At 38.4% G+C, this 25,561-nt stretch overlaps 1 protein-coding gene across 2 annotated transcripts in view; it reads right to left on the bottom strand.

Annotated features, from left to right (window-relative positions):
- Positions 1-1,373: 1,373 nt before the first annotated feature.
- LOC102560382 (ubiquitin carboxyl-terminal hydrolase 12) overlaps positions 1,374-25,561 on the bottom strand; it is a 52,033-nt gene continuing 27,845 nt past the window's right edge. The window contains exons 2-10 of one of the 2 annotated variants that reach the window (XM_006263658.4): positions 22,415-22,495; positions 16,551-16,764; positions 15,651-15,877; positions 14,171-14,247; positions 12,704-12,787; positions 12,028-12,225; positions 10,651-10,729; positions 7,261-7,325; positions 3,666-3,753 (exon numbers count right to left, since the gene is read on the bottom strand). In XM_006263658.4, the coding sequence (XP_006263720.2) occupies positions 7,308-7,325; positions 10,651-10,729; positions 12,028-12,225; positions 12,704-12,787; positions 14,171-14,247; positions 15,651-15,877; positions 16,551-16,764; positions 22,415-22,495 (978 nt within the window). In that variant the 3' untranslated portion in view covers positions 3,666-3,753; positions 7,261-7,307. Of the gene's footprint in view, positions 3,754-7,260; positions 7,326-10,650; positions 10,730-12,027; positions 12,226-12,703; positions 12,788-14,170; positions 14,248-15,650; positions 15,878-16,550; positions 16,765-22,414; positions 22,496-25,561 lie in introns of both variants that reach the window. The other variant, XM_006263659.4, reaches the window with a different exon arrangement.

The raw sequence follows: 25,561 nt of genomic DNA, 5'->3' as shown, positions 1-25,561 counted from the left end.
AATGAACAGCAAATACAGGATCAGGGTCACCCACTGACAGCAAGAGTGGGAGAGTCTACACAAGGATTTACTGCACAGTTGACCAATTAGCTGTGCAGTAAACATCTCGGCATCGACACATGCACTCCTATTAGGCTGGAATAAACTAATTTACTCTGCAGCAGGATAATACTTACAAATAAAAGTACTATCCTGCTGTGAAATAAAAAATACCATAGCAGCACACATGTAGACACTGGAGGGGATACCTGGGGCACAAGGGTGCTTTAGGGAGGAGGCTGCCTGTTGCCTAGCCCCTTACTGAAGCTCCCTCGTGCCCCGACCAGCCTCTCTGCAGCACATTGAACTGAGGGGGAAAAGCCCCAGGCTGGGAGGCCGACCCCTGGGAGCCCTGTCAGCCAGGGTTGTTCCGACCTGGCTCCACATGCTGCATATGAATAAACTCCGGAGCTTATTGTTCCAGAGTTTATTCATGCACAGTAATAGCATGTGTAGATGTGCCCATTGGGTGGTAGTCTTCTTCTAGAGCAGTCTCATGGAAGTGGCTTAGTTCTCAACCAATCTACTAAGTGCAAGTTAAGGTGGCAGAATCTTGCTAGGAGTTATTCCAGAAGAACCATGCTGTGAATCAAGATATGAACCTATCATGATCAGATATAAACATTCTATATTAATTTGACACCAAAACGGAACTGATTCATTGCAAGTACAAATGAGCTAATTTCCCACTGAAGCCAATAATAGCTGAACTCATTCTTCCCTGTGTAAAATAATTCTTCTTGGTTACAGTTAATGTGCACTTTGGATTTTAAAAGGTGTCTTAAAAGAGAGCTGACATTTCCAAAGTTGCATTTGCTTACATTGTACTTAAATGTTGTCTGCTCTGGTTCTATAAACTTTTACTCAGCTGAGTAATACTTTATCAAGGGTTCCCATCAAACAAAGTGGTTAACTTGTGTAAACTGTTCAAGGAGGAACCTTTATTTTTTTCTGGGGAGACTGAAGCACACGCATTGTGCTATTATGTATTTTATCAATTTTTCAGTTGGATTTACACCAGATGAGCAAAACAAAATATTCCAGTAGCCATGTCTTACAGAGTCTTCATGGAAAGGGCCAAGAGGACTTTCATAGCCCCTTTACTTGCACAGCCTTTCCAACAACTTGCAGTCAACATGATTCAAATCTAACAATTAAAGGACAGGGGAAACATAGCTTCTTGGTTACAAGTCACCACCAGTAAGATCTAAACCAGCCAACACAAAGAGAATAAAACAGAAAAGGCCCCCAACTAGGGTGAAACAAACCAATCAATTACTTTATTTTTCACCTCTGAGCAAGAGTCACACCCTTAAAAGAAAAACACTGGGGCCTTGTGCATTTGACCATACATTACTTTTATTGGAGACAGCTGGGGTCATTTATTATACAGAATTACATCACACCATTTTCTTCCAATTTAATCCCATTTAGTTTCCTTATAAATCTGTAGCAAAAGTGCACTTTTAACAGGTCTTTTTAATCTATAGTATATATCTTTCAATATTCTCTCTCAATCAGGTATTTTATTTGTAAAAATGTATCGCCAGATATACAAAATACATGTCTAATGTCCTAATGTTACTTTTTTGTATTTACTGTTGAGATTTTTTTTTTTTAAACTCAGTGCGCTCTCTTTTTTTTTTTTTTTTTTGCTTGATTCACTAATGACAGACTTCTGTTAGTGCCGCCACAAGGGGGCGCTGGGTTTGTGTGTCAACAAGGGGAGAAGATTCCCAACCAAGAGCAATCTTCACACAGGTAGGGACAAAAAGACAAGAAGGTTCTGCTGTCACGGATAATGCTTCTGAAAGTGACATGACTTCTCATACTAAAAATCATCAGTCAGATGTCTACACTTTATCTTCGGGAGGAGGCGTGCGGAGAGAATGGAACTTGTCCTCAGTTGGAGTACAACATGGTTTACTAATTTTCACTTTGAAGAGAGGAATTCATGGCTAGCAAGATGTTTCTGGTTGCAAAAGGGAACAGAGAAGGAGTACAGCCATCAAAAATAATGGTGTGCATCTGATGTGTTGTCATCATGAGGACAGTATTTTGGTAAAATATTTTAAATCCTGTACAAGCCACAGATTGCATAAGTTAAATGTCCTCAATGAATAACAATCACAGGTACGTACTACAGATGTCTGTACCAGGACCAACAAGGTTGAAGACAGCTTTTATGTTACCTAACAAGATGAAGAAAGGAAAATATCAGTTTCTACTCATGGTTTAGAGCCAGCTGTGACAAGCTTTGGCACAGTTAACAGAAAAGAAAAGAAGTTACATAAGGTTTTCAGAGATCTCTTATAAATTCCATTTAATCTTTTCTGTCTAGTTATCCTTGAGATTATAACACATATACACAGACACATAACAGAATATTACCTCAAGTCAGTCTTCATAAGACTAATGTACTTTCCCCCTGTTAAGCAAGGTCTATAGAAACACAACAAACCAGAGAGCATTTTCAGGGGCAATGATTCCCATGTCACAACTAACATTAACAACAGATGAGGAGGGAACACTTGGCAAGGAAATGTGGGTATATCTTTTTTTTCCTTCCTTAAACATCCATTATTTCAAAAGACTAAGAACAACTGGATTAGTTATGTCAATAAATGCTTCCCTTGGTTAACCCTTCACAATTAGTGCTGCTTCAGTCTATTAGCATAGATCCCATCCCAGTTGCTTCAGTTTACTATACACTGAATGAAATGCTGAACAGCTGTTTCAGAAGAGGGCACTTTTGGCTTGTGTCATAGCTCCAAGAAATACTGCAATGTTAAACTTTCTACAACTGGCTGCCAGACATGCACTTTTAAAAGTTGGACCGGTTTTTGTTTGTTGTTTTTCTCCTGTTTAATCTGCAGCAATGTGGCTTTAATTCACAAACTTCCACTTTAAAAAAAGTAAAAAGTACAATAAGATTAGTCTGAATATGGAAAAAACATTTACATCTTCTGCAGGAAGGAATTAAAAATATATAAAACAGGGTGCTATTAGTGTTATCTAAAACCAAAATGATACATACTGAGGAATTTACAGTGCTGCAGAGATCTCTTATCTAAGTGTTTAAAAATTACACACTCAGTATTTCTCATATGTCTTAGCATTGTACTGTTTCTCATGTCTGAGTCACCAAAAATATCCAGCAATCAGCTGCAGCACATATTCTAAAATATGTCTTCAGCTAACACTGAATATTGAAATCATTCTGCTAAAATACAGAAAAACGATGATGATAGAAACCAAAGTATGGCTTCAGGCCAACATTGAATGGAAAAAAAGAATTCTACGATGCTACTTTAAAAACCTTTCTTCAGTTCTCAAACAAAATAAGCAGCCCGGTTTCAAGTCGAGGTAACACAGATTTTGGAAGATAGCACGTAAAAAAAGCCTAGAAAGAAAAGTGGAGCAAAAGCTCTGCTTGTTATGGCAGTCAGCACTAATCCTCCAAGAAATGGCCGAGGTAAACCTTTCTTCTCCCTGCTGGATCTCTCATGATCCTACAGCAACGATGAGGAATTGTTTCTGCTGTCGCCATGATGTCCTATTTGGACATAACCTTGATCCCTTTTTTATTTGTACACATTTATCATTTTCATCTTAGTCTCTTGACTGGTAGAAGAGGATATATCCAGATTCTGAGTTTTTGGAAATGTCTGATGTTAACCCATAGAATTCTTCAATGGCCTGGGCATCGATCTTCTGTAAATCAACAAAAGCATTAACATTAGAAACACTAAAAAACATACACTTAGCATGCATCCCTCTTACCCAACTTAACTGCCACCTTCAGCCAGTTACAAGGAAAGATTGATACCCAACATTAATACACTATGATGCCTAGCACTTTTTTCAATAGATTATTCACCTACTTCACTTTGAAAAGTAAAAGGAAATGAGGATAAATGATAAGGTTACCGGACAAAACAAAATAATAAATTACACGTTGTAATACCACTCACAGAGAGGATTTGTAAAGACCTATTCTTAAAAGTTCAACATATTTTCACCCTTCAGCTCTTTATACTCAGTGAAGTTACCTTCCCCTACTCAAACACATTGCGTATGGGAATGAAAAGCATTCAGCTTTTGACTGAAGGAAATATAGCCAGTGCATAACTGGGAGTGCAGAGATAAAGTTCTCAAATTCAACATGCAGCCTAAGTAAGGTGTTTGCTGTACACAGGATAGTTACTGGAGCTTTAAAAATACATAGATTTTACTCATCTATGGCTTACAACCTTCAATCTCTATTTTTCACATGATCTGCATGATAATGTCAGCACTGGGCTTGTTGGCTAGGGACAGAAGTTACACATCAACCAGTATAAGTGACCAGAAAACAGTTCAAATCTGTAACACAACAGAAGTTCAGGGCACATAAACTGCTTTCAAAGTGGCTGAAACCGGTTTAAGATAAAACTGGATGGATGAAGCATCGCACTTAACCGATTTAAGTTAAATTGGTTTATTGAACCCCTGTCCCTGATTCCTTCCAGACTCAAGTCAACTCACAGGCCCTCAGCATCCCAGGATGCTTTGCACCTCCCTTGCAACCCCCCCCCCCCACCCCACACACACACACACAGGGCAGGCGGGCTAGCCTTGGTCCAAGCTGTCCGCTGCAGAGGAGCAGGGAGGTGTGCTCCAGTGGCCCCCAAGTTCTGGCTTGGGCCACTGCAAGCATGTGGCTGCATTTCCAGAATCAAAAGCAAATGTCTGTTCACTTACTTATTGGTTCTGTCTACAAAGCTTAGACTAACCTGTAAAGATTGAATCAATTCAGCCCCAGACTTTTTGACTGTCTGTACTTCACTGTTTTTTTCTGGGGCATTTTGGTACAGTGTAGCAGAACACATCAGGGGCCTCAAGGATTTTTTTCTTTTGATAGTGAAATGATTTCTTTTTATACAAAAACTAAATTTCTTGCCTAAACAAACATAAAATTAAGTTGTGAAAAACTTGTGAGAGCAGAGAAAAATGAACTGAGCATTTCAATTTATACTCAGCGGGGCAAGGCTGCAGGATCATTATCACCTGGGGCTAAGAGATTCTTCTGACAATGATCTGTTTCCCATTGCTAATTTGTATGCAGCTGTACTGGGAAGTCACAGTCAGGAAGAACTAATACCTTCCTGGTTACCTAATCCCATGCAAGACTGAATATGAAGAGACCCTGAATTTGATTCTCTCTTCAGTGGCCGTAGCTGAATCACTGAAATGAAGTGGTTGTGATGACACTTGTGCTGTTCAGTGAGCAATCCATCTCCTTTAGTATTTTAAAATACCAGTAAGGTCACAGGGCACTGAATCTACAGAGATAAGAGGCAATGGGCTGAAGTGGCCTGAATGCGAGTGGACGACAGACTACTTACTACCAGTGATGTCATAGTCTCCTTTATTATGCCTCCCCAAAAAGATTTAGAAACCAGAGAAATGCAGGACATGAAAAAAGCTTGGTGACCTTTAATGATAATCCAAATGGCAGCAGAAATGACTTTGGGGTGCCACGGAGCCCACATTCTTATCCAAAGAAGAAATTCTGCCTTGGACAGTATGGGGATTAGCAAGGAACATTATCTGTTTAAACAAAGAAGGGAAAGGAAGGCACCAAACTAGGATTCAGCCAAGGAGCTCTCTCAGCAACAAAAGGGCACAGTACTTCATATGACTGAGTGACAGCATCAATATCATCTTCATTCTAAACCCAAAGAGCCATAAAGTCCAATATTTAGAATAAAAGAAGATTGACATTTCTTCTCTTCCCATCTTTTCTGCTCAGTATGAGAAAAAGCATGCAGCAGTACGCAGACAGCACTGGTACACAGGGCTTGGACTACCTGGACTATGTTTGCTCTCTCATACCAGAAGTTCCTGGGGAATCATACAAATTTGGTGTTAAAGGATAAAAGCTCAATACCAACTCAATTGCATTTACCTACTTTGAGGGGTCTGTCCAAGACCAGATACCCCAGGTCCTTGGGAAGCCTTAAAAATTTAAAGTGGCACAGAACATGCCTGAGTAGGTATACTGGAACAAGGCACAAGCAGCATTATGAATGTAGGGCTGTCAAGAATATATTCACATTACAGAGACTGTCATCTGAATGTCATTAGCTTGCCAGCCATTCTAAGGCAATAGAGGTGGTCCAATGAAAACAAAAAAGAGCAAACTAAAATCACAACTACAGTGTACCAGCAATGATAAAAACAGGAGTGTTCAACACAAATGAAAATGTGGCCAACAGAAAAGCAACTCAAGAAAGCTAAAAGGGACTCCCAAAGCCCTTCCTCTTAGACCCACTGGGTAAAAATGAGGCTTCATATACAATACTGAGGCTGACTGTCCAGCACAATACTAACCACAACCATTTTTCAGGAGGTTTCAGTATAGGAAATGCAGAGTGCACAGGTGAACCTAGAAGTGTGGATTTGTGCATGAGGCTCAGAAAGACAATCAATTTGTTCCTTCCTATGTTAACACACAGGAGGAACAAATTCAGCGGCTCTTTGAACATTGCCTGCACAGGTCCATAATGTCATCAACTGTTTTCATGACCTGTGGAAAGTGCTGGTTATATAAACCAAAGCATCAGTATCCTCAGCTTTGAAGAGAATGTATAATGTAACCTGCTTATTTAAGCATTCTGGGGAAGGGGCATCATACACATGTGCACGCACGCACACACATACAATAAGTCACCAGAAAGATGCATCATATGCAAGATGGAATTACACATTACGCAAGTTGAAACAAGGACATGCATGACACTAAATGGTGTGAAAATCCAAAAGTCCTTGATGCAGGTATTTCAAAGTGCTCTGAAGTCCTGGGAAGAGGTATATAAAAAGGTCTATTTTTCCAAAACACTTTCTCAGAGCCTTGCACAAAACTACTGCAGAGAAGGATTCATGAGAGAAAAAAAACCCCAAAAAACTAATCACAACAGTTTATTCTCCAGACTTCATGTCAGGCAGTTCTGTAAATATTTGCCACTATTTAAATTTAACTGCTAACTAACTTACCATGCAATCAAATCTATTTCCACAGCTTAGCATTTTAAACAGAACTCAGAAATGTTCTTAAAGATTCATTTATCCCACAGATGCTCTTTAGTGTCTTCAGTAGCATAGCTGCATCTCTTAACTCTTTTTGACTTTCACTATTCACAGAACAACAAATTGGAGATGGAAAAGAACTATGATTACCTTTTTTTGTTCCCCCTTCCATAGCAGGACTGCTCCCCACAGCACACTCAAGAGTTTTGTCCAGTCTAGTTTTAAAGTGAAAACTGGTTGAAGTTTCTCTTGGAGACTGTTCTATACCTAACTGACCTGACATAAGGGATATTTTTATTATTGAGCTCAAGTATTTCTTTGCTTGTTTTCACACTATTATATTATTCTAGTCCACAACAAACAATTCCTTTTCTTTGATACCACTTCCAACCTCCAAGTAACAGCTCTCTCTTACCCAAGCATACTTTACTAGGCTATACATTCATTCTTTTGACTTTTCCATCATAATTTGGGAAACCCAATTTGGATAGACACTTTTCCTTCCATTCCATACAGAAGTTGCCACTGTGGTACAATACTGTTGCTCTGACCTGATAGTTTATACAGCTACCAGTACAGGAAACAAACATTTACCTACAGCTCTTTCAAGCAATCTGGCTTTGCATGCTTTTTCATTTGAACAATTTGCATTCTGCATTTGATGTGATAATTTGTCACATGCTGCAATACACAGAGTTTTACATATATTTAAATGTTTACCTACTTTATATTTTGCCTGAAATTTGATCCTTCACCCTTTCACAGGCATGTGGCATAGCTTCAGGCTAGTAAAAGTAAACAGCTTCCTATATACATTTCAAATGTATTTAATCATAGTATTTATAACAAATGTGCAATAAAGCTTCTGGTGTATTGTAAAACTGTAAGGGATAAAAGTTTTCCCCCATTGCTCTGCAGCTGCTTCAAAAAACATATGAGCAAGCACAGAAGTTTTGGACCTGACTTCAGGAGTGTACTGACAAATTATTTGTTTCACTGTGTGTTTGGTTCACATGTAGAAGACAATCTCTAGAGCATGACCAAATCCTTTTGCATGTTCTGCTCTGGTAAGTAGGAAGTTCCCTTTGGCAAATGGAAAGTCCTATGATGACAACTACAGAATCAAATCTTCATGTTTAAGTTACTTTCCTAGGTCTCACAGTTGGGAAGAGAATTGCTCCCTGATGCAGGGCTATTTCCTGAAGAAGCTCTACGATGTCAAGCAGCAATAGCCCGAAAGTGTAACTACTTGGGTCAGCTTCAGAGCTGATATCTAAACTCCTGTGGGCAACTATGAACCTGACAGGAATCTGTTCAGTTTTACTTTGCTGTTGCTCACAAAAGCTAAAGCAGCAGCAGGGAGCTGAGCTACTTCATATAAAATGACCAAAGAAGGGATTGGGGGATGGGGAGGGGTAGAATAGACAAAGCTTCAAAGGCAACCTTATTCTAGCTGCCTGAAATGTGAGCAAGCGGAGTAGCAGAGACCATTCTATCTCCATAGCTAGGATGATCCCCACAAGCACATATTCAAGGGTGCTGTAGGGGGACAGAAGAGAGAACTGCTTCCAAGTCCAGCATGAGGGCAATCTTCACATTTATCAGGTATTTATTAGACAAATGCCAATATGAAGACAAATGTGAGAAGAGGTCAGGGACAGAGCTGTTCCTAGGGGTGTGCGGGGCATGAGGCATATCAGCCTGTGCAGGGCTGAGGGGTGGGGGTGGCCAGTGGCAGCAGCGGGGCCTGTACAGCACTGTCCGCGGGGCCCCCCACAGTGCAAGGCCTGGGGTGGTCGCCCCAATTCGTTTCCCCATAGGGATGGCCCTGGTCAGGGACACAGCCTGGTAGGAATCACCTTCTTCACAACAGACTGAACCAGACTGTGCTAAATCCCCTCAACCCTCAATTTTTCAAGCTTTTGCCTTCAGAGCTACATGGGAAAGAAATCATTCTGAAATGAAAACTAGTTCTACAGAAGCTGACTTGCATATGTAAGGGGAAAAGTTTTCCCTTACCTCGCAACATGAAAAACTAGATTTCTAACCCAACAGTTGTGAAGACTAGAGGGAATCCCTTACACAAGGGATGTGCTATTTTCAAATCAACTAGGTAGTACTGTAACAATTAAATGTCATGTTACTTTAAACCATGACTAAGGTAAGAAAGAGATTAGGAAAAAAAAAAGCATCTCTCAAACAAATCTGTAACAGTGTGTTCATAGTCAGAACTCCTCAAGTTTACTGCCCCAAACACACCAGCACACATACAAAAGATCAAACCGTTCTGCTCTTGGAGAGATCCAAAAAAATTGTCAGTGTTTGCAGATAATGAGAAATTTTGTTCTGACCAGAGAGAAAGAGATAACGTGGAAGTCACTGATTGAGAATAAATGAAAGAAAACAGTAAGAAGGCTATTTTACATCTACTTTTAAAGATTATAGACAAGCTTATCTCCAGACAGAAAGAATAACTGCTTATATTAGAAAACTTATTGGAGAAAAGTGGTCTATTGTGGAAATTAAGAAACATACTTTGCTAAGACCAGCTGTATGAAGGGAAATAACTTTGAGTCAATAACTGTAGAGGGAATGGTGGTGTGCCATCAAAGAAGAGGATGATCAACCAAGGATACGAAGAGATGATGTGTGGCACAGCACTGAGAAGTCACGTCGTAGCACTTGAAGCTAGTGATGGATCAAAAAGAATTCTGAAAATTCTCCCATATCATCACTGGTATTCAGATGTGGATAAACAAATTTTGCTTATTTATTAATCAAAGTTTGGACTTAGATCTTTAGAAATGGCTCTAATAAAAGACAAGAGACAAACATTCATTTTTAAAAGCAGCTTTAAAAAAAATATCCCTCATTTGGGCTCCCACACGATAAGTAGGAGCTGGGTGTAAGATGGTGTCTCTATCTGAAGCATGTACATTTTAGATGCACATTATTTATAGGTCAAGTATTCTGTAAAGTACAGAATACTTGTTTTACCAACATGTTTACATACACTACAGCTAAAAGTCCAAACATTATATGGATAATTTGGTATCTAAATTAGTTATATGCCAAAAAAGTTTTTCAATTTCTGTGGTTCTTAATTTCCTTTTACAACATAAAAGCAAAATGTTGTCAAAATCAGCATGATGATATAGTTATTGGTCCTAAGATAGAGCAAAAAAGAGGTGGAGAAAACTGAACTAGTGTTTTACACCCCTAAAGTTGAAGTTATAGCTCGTATAAGGTATTTTAGACTGTAGAGCCATAATCTTGAGGGCTTCTGCCCAGTTGTCAATGCAGCCCTCAGTTAGGTTTGGGTTTCTCCAGGCAATTCATACAAGAAGCCTTTCTGTAAAACACAAAACTTACTTTTGTGGAAGTCAGAACTTTGAGAACCCTTCTGTACAGCCACTGCTAAAAATCCTTTTACAGATACAAAGTAATATCTTAGAAATTAAAAAGGAACCCTTGCATATAGCCAAAAATCATGCTATCTACACAGATTTGAGGACATAAAAAAGTAACCTGCATGCCTACCTCCACAATGTCATCATCAAACAGCAACCAAAAGCCATGACTCTTCACAATGGTGATATAATGTCCACGGTTTGGACCACTGCCAGAAAAAGGGAGACCAATGATGCGTTAAACTTGTGTCCTCAAAGGAAAATAATATAATATTCCAGACAACAATAGCTATTTTATGTTTGCCTAATGCTTTCCCTACTTTTAAATAAAAGCTTGTCTAAGTAAATGAATGAGCGAAACCATAAAAGTATTTTAACAGATGTATTGAAAAATCTAAAACTATCAGAAAATAAATTGGTAAGTGCCAGCCTGATAAGTGTTAAAAATAGCAAAAACTGCTGATTCATTGAAAAAGCCCCAGGTTTACAAGACAGCAGCTTTGCAGAACTCCTGAGTCATTTGGTAAAACAAAAATCCTCCCTATAACCATTTTTGTGTGCCATGGTTGAAGGTTATTACAATGAACACAAGTATAATCTTAGAGGTTTAGCTTCCACATTAAAAACCTGCAAGGTTGGGATCTGAGCAAATTGCCGCTGCAATAATGTGACCGCAGCAGAGTGGTTTCACAATATCATCCAGATTAGAATTAGGTATAGCACAGATTTATCATTAATACTTTCAACACCAGTGTACTGATTTTGTTGATCCTCTGCTTTCCTAACTGATGCTTTTCAAATATTTCTGATATTCTATAAAGACACTGCACCAGACTTCTAGTTATTTTAAGATTTACCTTTCAAGAGGTATTTCAGTTTTAAACACTTTTTTCTGGCTTCTCTTAAAAGTGTAAGACTTTTCCTGACAAACCAATGTTTTGAGTGCTTTTCCCTATGTGTACTGTTTAAAAAAAAACCAAACTACTACTTGCAATGGTTTTAAATCAGTTTCAAACCGGTGAGGTCAAAATTACGTAGCTGTTTAAAAAAAAAATAAAATCAGAAGTATGTAATTTAGCCACTTGGTGGCACCATTTTTTTTTAAAGAAAATTTTATCAAGTACCAAGATGGGATGTACAAATTCCACTTTAGTAACAGTTTTTAAACAGTTCCTTTTATGTTATTTTGCTCACTTGTAGTTTTTGATTCCTCTCCTGTTTTGCTGGGACAAGGCCTGCGTGAATGAAATTTTAGCATATTTTAAGCTGAATAAAAATAAATAAATAAAAAGCCCAGCAAGCATGAGACTATGAAAAGGCATAAGTAGTATAAAAGAATTTCCAAAAAGTGTTAGACTTAAAACTATTGAACCACTTTTTATCCTTTCAATAGATTAGCTGAGTTACTAAGAGTGCTCCTTGCAGTGGCATAGAGTAGAACATGAAAGACCAATTCAGTGCAATTCTCATGGAAATTCACCTAAATCTCTAAAAGCATGAGACATACCTGCCACAGTGAACAACTACAGCCACAAGGTCGTACATTCTGTCTGGGTTTGTAGCATCGCCTGAAGTGTTAAAAAGCCGAAGCTCTAAGGGAAAGACTACACGGTAGGAGAGTTTGGTATATCGATGCAGCTGGTCCATGTATTTGAACCTCTTTAAGTGCAGAGCTAGAATCATGGGCAACTTTTTCACTCTCATTCTGGACCATAAAAAACAAAAGAAAACATGTTACAACGCAGCCCTTGAATTTTTTTCTCCCAAAAAATAATCTAGCTAGAAGGCAGAAAGGTTGCTGCCACAAAAAAATGTAACTCTAGGAAGAGTGGGAAAGATTTATAATACAACTGACATTTGGATGAAAGACAGAGGGTTGCCAGTGCTAGACACAATCTATATCAACATCACGGAAGTGAAAGGGAATAAGCCTCTGCCCTTGTATCCAAACTGCTATTAACTAAGAAGTGTAAAAGATGGATTTACAATAGTATGCTGGGTAAGACAGGAAAAATGTGAAACTGACCTACTGATTTCTCCTTTGATTATGAGAGAGAAAAGAAAGCACAACACCCTCAATCAGAACGTGTTAAGAAACACTACTAGATTAACAATGTATAGTTATGCAGGTGCCTGCCAGCACCAAGAAAGCATCATCATGTTCCAGGGTAACCTAACCTTACCTTTTCTGTGCTTCCTGTTTACTGCGACACTGCTCACAGTAGTATTTGTATTCACTGCATAGAGTCTCAGTATTACTGAACCCCCTGTGGAAATTAAATGCAAAAAAAACACTGAACTAGAAAACTCAGTCAAACTCAGAAAACCCAGGAAAACTCAGTCATCTCCATCTGGTTATCAGCTACTACCCTACTAACATCAGGCAAAAGAAACCTGTACGAGAAATGATGAAAAGTCCCCTCTTTCAAACTAGGGCATCTCCAAGCCACTACTTTTACTTTTATCTGTCCCCCTGTGGTATCTGTTTCTTTCTTGAACGTGGCTTCTTTCCATACATAAACTGGTTGGTATCTGACCATGACTGTTTGTAACATTATCTATTTCACATTTCTATTCAGGTGCTGGTACAAAAATTAAAACCCATGATCATTAACTATCATTTGGCCACATGATCAAATCACTCCCCAACCTTCAGTCATCATTACAACCCATACCTGGTATTAAAAACCTAGGTTCAATGTGCATCTTGCAAAGCATCCTTACATTTGATAAGCACAGGCATTGCCAGACACCCCCCCAAAAAGAGTGAATTCTAGAGCAGTGAATTCTAACAACACCTAACCCAAGAAACTCAACCCTCTCCTGGCAAAGATCAAAAGCATTTCAGCAAAATGAAGGGGAAAAATATTCTGAATACATGGAGTTAACTTTGCTAAAACTTATACAAATCAAGTAGCCCTTCAAATCCCCATCAAAAAGATACATCCTATTCTGAGTTCCCACTACGAAACACACACTGGGTGCATCTACACATGGAATTAAGGTGAAGCAATAAACTGAGGAGCTGCTTGAGCCAGAACAGATTGCTCCCAAGCACAGCACCTACTTGTGTGCCTGGGATGGCAGCAATTTGAGGCTGGATGGGGCAGGCCCAGGTTGGTGGGGGGCTGGGGGGATACAGGAAGTCAGTCCCAGGCTCCAGATGGTGGTGTTGGGGCTGACTGCAGCATGAGGGTGCATAACCTGTGGAGCTGTGGCTAGGCAGCAGCCAGGAGTCAGACCCCTGCCCAGTCATCGTCTACAAGTCTTTCAGCACAGTTAATTACTCTGCCATAAGAGAGTACTGTCTCCGACTGTGGAGTTAATTAGTGTACTGTGCCCTAATACTGGTGTGTGTGTGTAGACAGTGACGTTTTCCTGTGCAGCTAATTAGTCTACTCCGCAGTAAAGTGCAAGTGTTGATGTACCCAAGAATACTAAGAAATCAGCAGCTTTATTAGATCTGACTAAATGGATACTTCCTTACAGCGTTAACGAAATGACACACAACAGGATTGTGAGCAGAAAAATTTCACAGTAAGCTGTGAACATTAACTGTTGCCCAATTTGATAGTTAAACCAGACATTCTGCTCTGAATGTGTGCACTGGTGTCCTTTCCATATACCCACAGAGTCTCTCTTTCATTTACCTTAGGCAGTGAGTAATTGATGTATTTTGTTCCACATCAACCGAAAGGTCCAGAAAGTCCTCATCTTTGCTACTAACCTTGAAAAAATAAGGAGAAATAAATCATAGCAGCTTGTAATCTGGCAGATTTAGAATGGTTTAACACACCTGAAAAGGCACAGGTCCTGAGAGAAATGAGAACATCTCATAGTTTGATGAATGCACTCAGGGGCTCTTTTTTGAACAATTCTAGAAATACAGATACAGCCTGAATCAGAACAGTCCCCAAAAAGACTAAATAAGAAAAGGTTGCTTCCTCCCTCCACAAAATTTCCATCTCCCTTGTACCCTCAGGGGCTTGTGTACAAGCCTGGGACTGCCACCTGATGTGTATGGCACCTGCCCACAGGAACCTACCTTATGTGCACCAGAACTTGAAAATTAGGCAGTGTAACTGGGTTGGTGCACTCCAGACTGCATACCCCAGGGGCTGTGCTCCAACTCAGGCATCTTTGGTGTGTGCTCAGGGCCACACACAGTTAGCTATAATATCTATCCAGTGGTCCTGGATTTGGCCCAGAAGGGGAACAGACATTGCCTTAAACACTTCTGCTTACTTCACTGGTAATTTTTTTTACTAGTGAGTTCTCTTGCAGACTTAAAATGGATTCCAACCTATTTTGCAGGTTGGTGAAATTATCTGCTGTATTTCTCCAATATAGGGATGGTATAAAAGCAGAAAGAAAGATGGATTTTCATTCAGCTCCTGAGACAGAAATACTGGCAGTAGGGAAAACCATCTTCTGATCTGTGCATTAATTACAATTCGGCTCAAAGTCTGGAATAACCCCATAATGAAATTTGTACAAAGTCTCGGTTCAGAATATAGCCATAATTTTAGACTCAGAAACACTTTTAACACTGAGAGCTACTTGAAAGCATTAGTGCCAGATATTTTTATCATTTCTCTTTTCTCTCCTCTGCTAGGATTTCATTACTATGTAGCTAACTACAAAATTTTTGGCCTAAAGGTCATTTGGTTCTTTTAGTTTTAGTCTTTCTGGCATGCTTTTTGTTTTCAAATGAGTACTGATCAACACCCAGAAATTCATCCTTTTAACTTAAGATACTATTATATTCAGCTATTGCAACAGGTAAAATAATGGTGAGTTACTCTCATATAAAAACAACGTACACTATCCATCACTTTGCCAAAAAATTATGTGAAGACAAAAAAACTGCTCATATCAGCCAGGCACAGATTGCTGTGGGGAAAGCAGGAAGGGGATGATGGATGAAACATACCTTAACGAGTATTAGTTTCAATGGACAGCTGATACAGTCATAAAATAGGTTAGGTTCTATTTTTTTAATTAGAACACACATTGTTCTATTTCATCTACCTTCATAAATGAAAAACTGCTTAGAGTTAGGGGAAAAGGGTTGAAGACCTTTGAAAATCAAATAAAAAAGGGTTTTTTCAGTTTGGTTTTTAAACGTACAGCTTCACAGTTAAGACATCTGGTTTCATTAGTTAGTGTTCCTTGGAAGATTTCATGGACCCACGTGAGATCAGTCTTTTCCCCTTCTTCACTCTCAATGCTGCCATTCTGGAGTTTGCCATTCTGTTTCTCTTGCTTTTTCTCTTCTTGGAGCAAGTCAGCAATAGTGTTTAGTAAGTAGTTTAGGAATTCATGTGCATCTTGCTGCATATAATTATCGAACAACTCTGGAAAGAAGAGGTTTGGGAGAATGAAAGAGCGTAATATGCTAAAACTAACAATGCCATGTTAAACTGCTCATGGGAATCACTGCATGGGTACTACTCTCATCTATAATCAAGAATTTTTCTAAGCCACAGCTATTACTGAACTGTTCAGATCATTTTGGGATATACGACTGAAGTTGCTATAAAAAAAAACATGCATGATACCACTCTAACAGTGATGTTTATGTACTCTAGATTACTCCTCCTAATTCTTAGCTTTTCAAGAAAGGCAAGTTTATAAAACTTAATTCAGCTCTCCAGTTTAATGGGTGCTGACTGCCAAAAATGCAAAAAGTTACCCTGGGTAACTACTTTGGGGCAGAGAAGAAGAAGAGGGAGTCTGGACACAGAGTACTGTGAGTTCTTGGCATATATTCTACCATGTGTTTGACCTGTACTAAAATGGATGCAACAGGAAAACCCACCTACAAGGACATCAGGTCCTTCTTTATACCACAAAAGTGGGGAAAACTTGAATCACAAATTGGGACCAGAACCTTTCAATATCTGGTTGCTAAAGTTTGTAAAAGTCAGTCAATTTAGATACACTTGAAAAGAAAGTTACTGTCACATATCAATGTGCAGTTTGAATATCCAATATGGAAATTTGCAAGTACTTCATTTATTCATTTACCATTTTCTTTCCTCAATCGAGAAATAAATTTCTTGGGAGGGATGACCCCCACCTTCTTCTTTTGCGTGGCAATGCTATTGAAGAGATCGGAGAGGCACGTAAGTAGGCTTTCCTTCTTCCGGGGCTGGACCTTGTATGCCAAAACTTTTTCCCGAAACGGACGACAAAAATAAAGTGCCTGTAGGACTGAGTTGCAGTAGCAGGTATTGCCAAACTGATTAAAACAAACCAAGAAAGAAACAAATACACATTTTCACATTATGTCTGTTACAAAGTAACAAGAGAACATTAAGATTGCTACTGCAAAGACAGGAGGTGTTACAAAGACTAATAGGTAAAGAAACATTTATAAAACTAAAAATTGACTTTTTAATCAAGATATTACACCTTAAATACTGGAAACCTAACACAACAGTGTGAGAAACCTCAAGAAAGAGTGACAATTTCTCTGTCCAAAGACAGAAAAGTGAAAGAAACAAAAGAGCATAAATTATTAGAAGCAAGTGAGAAACTTATTTCAGATATTTAACATATTATATCGATTGTATCTGGTATTTACAAAAATATTTTCTGCATACAATTTTTAGCTTCATAGTGCCATTTGTAATACTAACTGTATTTATGAAATTTGGCATTCTGAGCGATGATCAATTTAGAAGCACAATATCGGTATTGATGGTAAAGCATAAGACTATTGATTTTTTCCACCAATTAAATACATAAATATTAACGTGAGAAGAGGAGGCTTATTTTTATGGGTGATGCTCTTGTGGGCAGCTCTCAATTAAAAAACAAAACAGACAACAAAACATCCCCCTCTCTACCCCAAAAGCTTATCTGGCGGCTGTTAAATAAATGCTAAAGAGTTTTTTATGTTGCTTTAATAAAAATACTACTAGTATCAGCGGGTATCTTCAAGTTTGAGTGGGGAATGCCAATGATGCTATTAATAGTCTACCCAACAGTAAAACACCAAACCAAACCAAACAAAAACAGAGAGAGAAAGAAAAGAACAGTGGATGGACACCCACTGAGAATCAAATGAACAGGCAAAGATTCACAGACCAAGATTTTTATAAAGCAACGTTTTGGGTCCTAATTCAATATACCTCAAAAGGCTTCTCCCCTCCTCTCCCTGCATTCCCTCATTCCCCAGCCACCCACTCAAAAAAAAAAGTTTTGGAAAAGAAGCCCCAGGATGGTGGCTTGGTATGGGCAGACAAAAGAAAAATCACTGCTAGTTTCAAATTATGGTCACAGTTTCCAGCAGGCTGGGGAAATTAAAAAGTAAGCCTTCTCCATTATGAGAGCTGAGGTAGGACATACCAGTAATACCTTTCTCAAAGCTGTGGAGGATGGATACTACTGTTACCATTTTTATTATCTGCAGGGGTTTTCTTGTGTAGTGTAGGTGGTAGTAAAATTAATTCATTTGGTAAATTAAATGAATTGTAATACAATTAGTTTCTTGAAAGAATCCTAATATCTGGCTCAAGTTATGGCTGTTTCCAAACTTCGCCCAGGCAGGTAAAACTGGCAAGGGACAGCATGGGATATAGGTATTTGTCCTAGGCAGGGCAGAGGCTGCTGTGGTCTATACGAAGAGGGGCCACAGAGTTCTTGGAGGGTACACAAGCCAAACAAACAAAATGACAAGATGGGAACTGAAAGCATCACCATGTTCCTTCATATCAGCTATACTAAAATAAGAAATGTTCAAAGATAAAACTGTGAAATAATTTGCCTTCATTGTTTCAGGGGTGTAGGTTGTAGCCGTGTTGGTCTAAAGACATAGGCAGACAAAAGATTTACACAAAGAACCTTAACAGAGCAACTCAAATTGTTAGAAAAATTCTTCTTGGCAGGAAGAGCACAGACCATCTGCAGATGCTTCCGCAGCCTGAAGAAAGGTGTTTGTGCCCGAAAACTTGTTAAGAAGATGTTTTACAATTATTTGAATTGATCTAATAAAAGATATTGGATTTACTCAGAAAGCCTTGTCTTGCCTTCATTGGACACCAAAACCCCTTTTAATACTATTGTACAATATATCACAGTACATGCAACCTTTTACAGTGAAACATTGGCAGAAGTATTATGTGGAACTATCTAGAGAGCAGCTGGTTTACATTTGCCTTATCTGAAGGCCGTGTCATTACAGAAAAAAGGACAGTAATGATGGTAAGCAATGTCTTAGATGCAAAGGATCCCAGATTGCCTAACAAGGAGAAATGTTTAACCCATGAAAATCGGATGCTTTTATACAGCTACATGAAATAGCCTGTTTTTGTTGGTTTGGATTCTTCTGTTTATGGTAGCACATGCCATTTATTTTACAATGGCTAGATTGTGCAATACTGCTTCTGCAAAGGAGCCAGCAGTGATTCCAGGTTTCCCATTCCCCAGGATCCTTCTGTAATGAGATGCTGCATCTCAAGAGCATTCTGAGGGAAATATTTTAAACAAACAAAATTAACGTACAGATGATCCGAGTGTAGAATGCTGATAATAACATTAAGTGGTACTCTGAGAACATGGCTACCAGTGCTCACCAGAATTTTATATAATTACTATAGCAGGGTGATTGAACACTGACAGCCAACTCGCTGAGCGGGCAAATACAAAATCAGAGTTTAATTCATACAGCTCAAAAGGTTACAGCCGTATATACTTTATACAAACTGAAGCTTATGCAAATATAAGAAAAAGGAAACGATGGTTAGAACTGCTATTTATATGACCAAAACAAATGTGCAAGTCAGGCTAAGTCACATCTTTATTAACTGATACACATGACTGAAAAAGCATCACATTAGCATAATTTGTGGAAGATAGACAATTGGTAAGAGTTGCCAGCACCAGTGAGAACAGAGAAATAGGACCTGGAATAATTAAAAACACTGGCAGAGGAAAAAAAAAAACCAAGACTCCTCTGAGAAGAGCAGGTAAGTAATACTTTCAGAAGAAAAGAACTCACATTCATTTAATGGAAAGTGGAAACCTAGAAATGAGCTTTGCTGAATGTAGACATGATAGTAGGCACTAAAGTTTGTGCTACAACAAGAAAGCAAACAGGCAACTTGGATTTTTAGACTGTTCACCCACAGGAATCACAAGAGAATGGAATAAATAGACCCTGTGCACACCACTAGTATGAGCATACTGCCTCAATTTGGTGCAAATTTCCAAGGCATGAAGGTGAAAGGAAGAGAATTTATTCAAAGAAGAGAAACAAGAATGATAGGGGACTGGGGAAAAAGTAAAAATATGCAGTGTAGTTAGGAGAGAAACACAAAAACACTTTATACAGGTCTTCAAACATTTAAAGGATATAAATATCCAGGACAGAACGAATAAGTTGAACTGAGAGATCCAAAACCAAAAGCATGAATAAGACAAACTAACAAAAAAGCTTTGTACAAGCAGGATGTAAAAGGCTGTGTAATTGTAATAGTCTCCTAAGAAATATGGTGAAACAGTCAACTTAAAACCAAAACAAAACAAAACAAAAAAACCTACATGTTCCTTCTTTTAAAAATATGCTCTATTACTAGCAACTACTTAGATGATTATTGGATATTAACATATGAGATATTTTTCCTCCAATCACCTATCTGCCTTTTGTTTGTAGTTTAATGATATTGCATCCAAAAGCATGCTGGATACTTCATTAATGCAAGAGGCACATACCACAAATATTATATTGGAGCCTCAAGGACAAAAGTAAAACCAAACCAAGAATGAAATCTTGGCTCCACAGAACTCCTACTGACTTCAGCAGGGCCAGAATATCATCCAAGGGTCCAAGACCCACAGCTACTGACTTTGTACCTATCTGTATTATAGACCAGCACTCTCGAAAACCAACATTTATATATTATAAATTAGATGGGTTTCTGCTGTTTGGCCAGATTGACAGCTACCAGCACTTTGCATCTGAATTTCAATGTTTCCTCTTTCACTATAGAGAAATGTTTTTACAGTGACAGCAGAGATTTTTTTAAAATGTAGGCAAATGTGACTGGAGAACTCAGGCTAGTAAATAGCTTGAAATTTTTTTAACTATTAAAAAAAATAAAAAAAGAAACAACATCCCCCCAAAAAACCCCACACAACTCTTTCACTGAAACAAGCTTTGTAAAGATATTTAGCTCTCACCTTCTTGAAATTTAATTCAGTTTAAAGTACTTTTACATGTCCCATCAAAGGGTTCTCATAGGCTGCATTTTCAAGACAAAAGTCTTGAAAATTGAAAATGTTATGTTTCAGAAAGTGGGCTAAAACTGATCTGTATCTCTTTGTATGATCCAGCTGATTTCAAAGTATACTGTGAGGGCTGGGAATAATTTGGGAGGAAGAAAATTAGGGAATTGGCAATGGAGTTGGATGGAAAAGTGAGTGCCCAAAGAATTCATGACAGGAAATTAAGTACAGTAATATTGGCCATCTGTGTCCTTGTGAACAGTGTGTGTGGACGGCAAAACATTATTTTTGTTGTTATTTTTAGAATGCTATTTTTTCTTCAAACTATCCATAGCTTTGCTATTTATGTTGCAATTGAACATGCCTTCCATTCCCATTATGAGACAAATCTCAACAGGCTTGGGACAGCAGTTAATATGACACGTAAGGAAGATGAGTCAGAGTGTTTAGATTGTTAATCTCTGAGAACACCATCTTCTAGAGACAAAATGAAAATCAATTAAATCAAACTTGGTTGTAGACATGTAGCCCTATACAAACTATATTTAATAGATCCATTAACTGTATTCAAAAATACTTTCAGTTTGTTCTTCAGTTTTGATGTGAAATACCCATTAGTGGCAGAAGGGGTACTTCTGCCTTAAAAATGAATTATACCTAGTGATCATTATATGTGTTTTCATTTCCTACATCCTGTCATTAATAAAAGGATGCTACAGATCAGGTACAATACTTGCTTTCTCAATCTGAAAGCACTAGTCTGATGTCCTAAACTAGGGGCTGGCAACCTTTCAAGCCACGGACTGGAGCGACCAGGATGCAGTCCAGCACAGATCAGGTGGCTTTGCTGGTGTGTCAGCAGCAAGTAGGGTTTGCCTGCACCCACATCACAGCCAGGCAGCTGGGAGTTGTGCCTGTGCCATCACTGCTTTTCCCAGCCTTGCTGTTCCTTGGCTGAGGAGTGATTGCAGCTTCCAGCCAGTGGGAAGATGTACCCAGGCCAGGCAGTTGTCTACACTGCTGCTACCCTTCCCTCCACCCCTGCTGCAGCCCAGGCACAGCCAGCCCCAGCTCAGTTTCCCACTGGCTGGAAACTGCACCCATGCTGCAGCCAGGGATTAGGGGGTGGGGAGAAATGGCAGCAGTGCAGCCCCAGCCTGGGCAGAGCCAGAAGGCTCTGTTGGCCAGATCCAGTGGCTCTTGGGCTGGATCCAGCCTGTGAGCTGTGTGTCGCCAACCCCTATCCTAAACAACAGGATTATTATAATGTTGCATTTGTTTCAGAATTCTTAATTTAGTGGCTATATCATAAGTTAGGCAATTTTTAATGTCCAAGATAGATCTTAAATCACATTACATACATCATTTAATGGACCTTTTCCAGTTCTGATTACTATGATCCTATATTTAAAACATGCTCAAGTCTGAGTCCTTCTCTTAGACTTTTTACTCATAAGTACAGCAAAATAAGAATGTAAAATAAATATTATTTTTAATAATGAAAATATAAAATGTTGCAAGCAGATTACAGATGTGTTTAAGCAGATTCTCACTTTGTGCCAGACCTACCCACAGATAAGGTTCTCAAAGAAATTCCAGTCATTTTCTGAAGGACCAAAACAGAAAACAGCACACAAAAAAGTAATAAGTCAGTCACTCACATTGACCAAGCCAAAATAATGTTCATTCACAGGAAACTGTTCCGGACCAATCTCTTTCTCCAAAGCAGAGGCATTGGCGCCCTAGGAAAAAAAAACTTATGTGACTACAAGAGAAAAATATCTCCAAAAAAACCCTACCGAGAAAGTGGGAACACAGCTATTCATTCCACAGTTTTACAGGCTGCATAAGGCAGTCAGAATATTTAATAATGGTAGATGCAGAGCATTTTTTTTTTTTTTATTAAAAGGAGTTCTTCAGCCTGTAGCTTGGATTGCAACCTTCAGTGAATATCGTAGAGAGAGAGTTGTTTTACTACATAATATTTTAAATTAAGTAAGAGCTAGCCATTAATCTAGTACCATTATTTATCTAATTAGTAAGTCTCCATTTATCAAAAATTAATTCACTGTTTCTTTATCAGGTTCAAAGGAGAATAGGAAAGTAACTGAGTAAGTGTTTTTAGAGACGAATAAATTGAACTATATTATCATCTGCTAGAACGTCAAATATTGAACTGCAACAAATTTGAACGGTACAGAGAACTTGCTGGACTCCAGAACACTAATTCAAACACTGATTTAGTGCACAGTGATGTGTGGTAGGAGGAATGAAGTCAGTAACAAAAGACATTTTGGTTCAGATAGGAGTGGCTAGAAATAATGTAATATTAATACATAACACCCAGACAACTATGATGTGGCAGCCAACTCCAGTAGGATAAGTTACCAGGAGCAGCGCTCTGACGCACAAAAGCGACTAACTGTTCATAAGTAAGGAAAGAATTGAAAAAGCAAACAGGAAAGTGTTATTCCTTTAGCAACTTTTTAAAATGCTCATTTTGAACATTTCCAAAGATATTACATGATTTGTTGGAGCATTAAACCCACGAGAGCTCTCTGTACAAATTACTGTTTTAAAATGCAACAGCTGTAGCTGACATTTTAGGCTAACATGGAAAAAATAATTTGAGAAATCTGAAAGTTTCAACAGTATTACCAAATAGTGTATCCATGTGAATAAGTATACAGCAGTAACTGCATGGCACTTTATGTGGGTTTAGGGCCTAAGACACTATTAGCAGTTAGTTGTCCAACTCCCAACACAGCAATATAGTACAACATTCTATTTTTAATTCATCTTGCTTCCGGTTAAAGACTCAATTTTATAAACAGCCCAATGTTGCACTAAAAAATATACTTCACTTGAGATGAAGTCTACATCATATCCTAGTCAAACTAAGGGATTTTGATATCTTTTTGGGGAGGGGGAGGGGAAGTATACTCCAGAACTGGGGTGCCTTGAGATTTTTGGGGAATCTCAAAGAATTGAGAGATACTGTGGCATGCCACACATTAGCACTGTTAGGCTTACGTGCATAATTCGTAAGATAAACTCAGATTTCAAACAGAAACCATAGTTGTAGTCTTTCTGAATTCTTTACAAAAGAAAAACTCTTTCATTTTTAATTACAAAAAATAAGAGTAAAAACTAAGAGTGGGTATTTGCTATGGGGTGCCTCAAGTCTATTCAGAGACATCTTGAGTCTAAAAAGGTTGAGAACCACTGACTTAAAGGGATCTCAGAGTAATCGTTGTCACCTAAGAATGTCATTTACATTTAGTGAAGCATGTGCTAGAAAAACAAACAAGGAACCCAAAATAAATTAGCTTATAGATAGATTAAAAACAGATTTGAGGACAGGAAGATGTCTAGGCAAAAAAGGATATTGAGAGAAAACAGTTCTTTAAGTAAAGGAGTAGGCTTTGCAGGAAAGGGAAGTGTGTCTGACATTTGCCAGAAGTCAAATTACAAAAAATTTGAATTCCCAGAGTATATTATCCGTGAAAACATACATAAAGCATTGATAGTCTAAAATTGCTCCTATCAGTTGCTAGGTATCCATCAAGTCTTGTGTGAACAGCCTATTTATAGCTTTAGCATTTTTAAGGCATCTGAGTCACTAAAAACAAGTATTTTACCTGTCTCTTTTTAAAATATCAAGACACTTCCAACAGGCCTTGAAGACTCATAAAAGTCTCTTTACATCTTTTCACTGCTGCATCAGTTTAAAAAAAATAAATTAAAATTTTTGGATTTCTAGACAATATTTTAACAGCTGCACAACTGAATAATCACATACAAGAAATCAGGAACTGCAAAAGTTGATGTTTCAACACAAATACCTATTTGGTCGGTTTTGCTCATGCTTTTCTTGAAAATGTATAACAGAGCAAAATGTAAGCAAGACAGGTGGGCAGAGAAAAAAATGGGTTGTACATCTTTTGCACCTGTATGTTATGTGACAGAGGCTTGCCCTTACCCTTACTCCCAAGCTTATATTTTCTGCTTTTGTTTATATGTTAATTGTTATTTTTCCTGGCAACCAGTATAGGCAATTGGAAAATGGGCAAGATTAAGACAAACAGACTAGGTCAGAAAAACATTAGTGGTAGAAGTTATTATTATCTGGACTGCTTAAAACAGCCTTTGGTTTTGTTAACTTGCTCCTCATACAAGGGAACGAAAGTTCATACACAGTATGTCCCTACAGGCATGATACAAATCCTCCAGTAAAACCACAAAGAGTAGACTTGCACTTCTTATTACTAAGTTAAAATTATGCCCCACACATCTCCTTAGGCCTTATTGATATATCAAAAAGCAGCAAATACACTACACAACCCGCTGCTTTCAGTGGAAGCTCACCTGTCAAGGTGACCTGGGAAGAATTTTTTCATTTGATTGGGTTCTGTACCATCTAGAGAGAAACCTGAAGTGGTTTCCTGTTTGCTTTCTCTCTCAGAAATTCTGAAATGTCAGAGACATTACATCTGCTCTTTCTTCCTGCAACCTCTGAGGAAATCACAAAGATCGATAGCTCTTAATATTCAATTTATGGAGCAAGAGTGCTAACACTTTATCCAACATGACAGACTTTTTAAAGAGCTTCTCTAACTCAACCAAATATTGTTTTAGTCAAGTTTAAAATTAATCTGACTAAAAATAGTCAGATGTTCAGTTGCAACACTTGCTCTGGTCACCATTTCACTGATTCTTCAATTGCTGAAGACTTCCAGTCTAGAGATGATCCAAAATGTCTAACAGTAAAAAAAAAAAAAAAAAAAGAGAAAGAAAACCCCCTCCTA

Source organism: Alligator mississippiensis, chromosome 8, assembly GCF_030867095.1.
Source record: "Alligator mississippiensis isolate rAllMis1 chromosome 8, rAllMis1, whole genome shotgun sequence".
Classification (NCBI taxonomy): domain Eukaryota; kingdom Metazoa; phylum Chordata; order Crocodylia; family Alligatoridae; genus Alligator; species Alligator mississippiensis.
The sequence above is the reverse complement of the archived record's forward strand: the minus strand, read 5'-3'. Positions and strand labels throughout refer to the sequence as shown.